The 3,676-nt window shown below is 47.1% G+C and overlaps 1 protein-coding gene across 1 annotated transcript; it reads right to left on the bottom strand.

Annotated features, from left to right (window-relative positions):
* Nucleotides 1–457: 457 nt before the first annotated feature.
* On the bottom strand, nucleotides 458–2,400 carry SMIM30 (small integral membrane protein 30). Its single transcript, XM_041727346.1, has 3 exons — nucleotides 2,329–2,400; nucleotides 1,854–1,947; nucleotides 458–1,355 (listed from the first exon to the last, which is right to left on the bottom strand). The coding sequence occupies exon 3, from the start codon at nucleotides 1,304–1,306 to the stop codon at nucleotides 1,127–1,129; it is 180 nt and encodes a 59-aa protein (XP_041583280.1). The 5' UTR covers nucleotides 1,307–1,355; nucleotides 1,854–1,947; nucleotides 2,329–2,400; the 3' UTR covers nucleotides 458–1,126.
* Between the last annotated feature and the right edge of the window lie 1,276 nt (nucleotides 2,401–3,676).

The raw sequence follows: 3,676 nt of genomic DNA on the forward strand, positions 1-3,676 counted from the left end.
GATTTCATAATGTTGCTGCTTGTTTTCTAATCAAAATTAAGACTCTCAATGTTACCTGGAAAGCTAGATTGGATAATGCATGGTTTCAGTAAAAAACTTGATTACTTGCTTCCAGTAGGACCCTCATGTAGTTTGATCCAATTGGTCTGGATGAAGTCTGAGATTCTAACAAGAAGCCAGGTGGTAATGCTAGTTTGAGGACATTTTGAGTATTAAGGTCAGAGAGGGTACGTCTCATCTGGTTAGTGTAAAAATCAGTACAGGCCATTAACTTTTCCTTCTGTATCTGTGGATTCTCTACCGGGGGCTTCTCCTACCTTGATCCTGTCCATTTCTCATTTATCACTGATAGTGTTCCTATAAGCTAGTGTGATCACTTACGGTAAGGCATTCCACCACTTAGCTGACATAAAAGTCTATACAAAGATATAAACACAAATGAACATCACACATTAACTTAAAACATAATGGGTTTATATTTAACACAGTACTTCTCATGATGGAAATGTTACTCAGTTAATATAAAGCTTTTTTTTACACTAAATCTCGTCTCCATTTCAATGTCAATATAACTTTTTTACATTAAATATTTTCTCCATTTCAACATTAGATACATTGAATACATTTTTCTTACTTCTCCCCCCAAGAAATAAAAATTTTAATCTCTGACTGACTGTATTTAATATCTAAATACAATATTAATTTGGGAGATAACAAAACGAAAAATTAATAAAAATATGGAGAAAAGACTCCTCAGTGATGGAGGAGGCACGGGCAATTTCCTAGGATTCTGGGTAAGGGTTTCCTGCTTCCTGTTTCACTTTGAAAACTCTGAAACTATGAAATAATATGAAAATTTCAGTCATCTGACTTCTTTGACCCTTTTTCTAACTAGCACATATGAATTTTAGACTGCTTTTTACAGTGTATTATTTGTTGTGATGAACCCCCCCCCCCCCCCCCCCCCCCACTGAACAGGTATCAATTTATTCCCACTTACAGGGAGATAATTAAGAATGTGAAAATACTCTATTTCGTGGGATCTTCTAGACACTAAAGCTCAGTTTTTAACCTTAATAACACAAAGGTTTTCCCGGCAAGGTCTGATTCAGAAGGCCCATCAAAATCACATCTGTCCATTCCTCTTTCGTGCATAGACGCCCAAACAGGCACAAATGCCTGTAATGCTGAGAGCCACACCTAATAGGAGAGCGATTGCATCTCCAGCTTCTACTGCTTCAACCACCGGCAGCACCAAAAGCAGTGAAATGACGACCAAGAACAACTGTGTTGAAACTGAGGTCATGATGTTGGGATCTTCCAGGTTATCTCCGGATCTTGAGGGCTGAAGGTTTCTAGAAATCAGACAAGGAAACAAAAAAAGGAATCGTTAGAAATTCCCACCTTTCCAGAGGACAGTAAAAATCCATCAGTAGCAATCCACACACCTTTTCAATGTAAATTTCAGACCCCTCTCCTCATTTTATGGTAGGGAAACAAAAAAAAAAAAAAAAAAAAAAAAAAAAAAAAGGGGAAGTCGACAAAAGGCATTTAAAGAATGGCCTTTTGGGGCTAATCTCCCCTTTTCATGCCTCCAGCAATTTTCCCACACGCTATCGTGCCAACGTCGTGAATCGGCTAAGCAAACTGAACGGAATGAAGAACAAAGAGAAAACACACCAGGCACTCGGAAACTTAAAACATCCTAGAAGTTAAGTAAAAAAAAAAAAAAAAAAAAAAAAAAAAATTACATTTTCTTAGCATTTCTGTCATCCGGGCGATGCAGACCGGTCTGGCAAAAACTCATGCAACGCAGAAGTCCGTGAGATTGTGGGGAATTAGTACAAACTTACCAAAGGAAGGACGTGCGTGTGGAGCGTATCCGATTGGAAACTGCCCCTTCCCGGAGCTGGGGCGCTGAGGCTAAGAGGTCCCACGTGACGGAGCCTGCGATCGCAACAGGGTGGGATTTAGGATCTACTCCCCATCCCCACCGTCCGCGTCCTCACTCGGGAGGCGGCCGGGGTCCGCGCAGAGCGAGGGAGGAGCGCGAAGGCACGACGGAGGGAGGGTCCCTAACCCGTGGGACGAGCTCGTCGTTGAGGCAGCACAACTAGACTTAAAGTTGGTCACTCCGCCCGCACGGGGATCAACGTCCCAATAAATCGAGCCCCGAGACGAGTTCCCGCCAGGGCTTCACATTAAGACCTTAAGAACAATCCCTGCTTCGCCCCCGCGCGGCGCAAACCGGACCCCCCCCGCCCCCCCCGCTCTACAAACACACCGAAGCGACCCCAAGTATCCTTCGGGGAGGAGTTGGCACCTTACCTTCCTGGAAGCGGCCATTAGAGGAATGGCGGAGAGGGCGGGGCCTCCGGACTACACTTCCCACAATCCCCGCTGCCGACGTAGTGGGCGGGGCCTCCGGACTACACTTCCCACAATCCCCGCTGCCCACGGCTCCCCGGGACGCGCGCCTGGCTGAGGGAGTGACGGGCGCGCCGTGCGGGGCGTCCTCCCGCGGCGGCGCAACGTGTTACGGGTGAAGTGGTTTAGTGTGTTTGCCCCAAACGCTCTCTCAGAAAGGAGACGAAGACCTGACAGCAAGTATTTTTTTTTTCTTTACCCTGCTTGACGTTTTAAGACATACAAGTAGTTCTGTTTTTTTTATTTTTTTATTATTTTTTTTTATTTTTCTGCGACTAAAATGAAGACACGCGCGCGGGAAGATAGCGCCCGAGCACAGCCGTCTGTTTCGGACCCTGTTAAACGAGCGGCCTTCAGCGTTTGGCGACGGGGGAATCCCCCGTCACCATCCTCCCGGTGTGCCCTGTGACGTGTTCGTTGATCCCCTTTTAAGCAATGAGGGGGGGGGGGGTGTGCGTGTGTGAGAGAACACGTTTGATTAGACGTGGATAGGAGGCGTGAAAGGCGTTTGTAGGGAAGACCAAAGTGTAGGAAAAGTGGTTTGTGGGACGATGTGGTGTGTCGGGGCTCCGGAGCGGGGAGGACCGACCCCCGTCCGGGAGCGCGTGTGGGGCGGTGGCGTCTCCCCGTTTCTGCCACACCCACCCTGACCTGACCGCCCCCGGGTCCTGCTGAGAAGACGTGAGGTGACCGCTTTTTTTTTTTTTTTAAATCAGGAACGAGTTGTTTGCGTGGGGAAGGCCACCCTTGCTGAGGGGCACCCTTGACGTGCGGTCCCTGTGAAGCCCTCAGGTGAGCCTCCGCAGGCGCCCGTGCGACGATTCCCTTGGCACCTCCCCTCCCCCCCCCAGGTTGTAAGTTCCTGGTGGCGCGGGTTATAGGGGTGAAGTCGCCGCCCCGCCTGCACCTTCAGCTCGGCGACGGCGACCTCGCATCTTCTATCTTTTTTTTTTTTTCTTTTCCCTTAAATGTTACCAGTCTCTCTAGACCGACGGCAAAGCTTCGGAGTCCTGCCTCCTAACACGCCCCCCGCAGTAAAACTGGCTGATCGTGATTATTTGAATAAATACAAACATCAAATAAATGAATTTGATAAGTACATACATTCAAATACATTTGAGTAGGTAATCGTAATTATATAAATACACAAATAGCTAAATTGAGACAAATGCCAAATAAGACAAACCAAGGCCTCTTGCGTATCGAAGTCCGAGGATGACGCCACAAATAGTGTGGTTAGCATTGCTTC

Source organism: Vulpes lagopus, chromosome 13, assembly GCF_018345385.1.
Source record: "Vulpes lagopus strain Blue_001 chromosome 13, ASM1834538v1, whole genome shotgun sequence".
NCBI lineage: Eukaryota > Metazoa > Chordata > Mammalia > Carnivora > Canidae > Vulpes > Vulpes lagopus.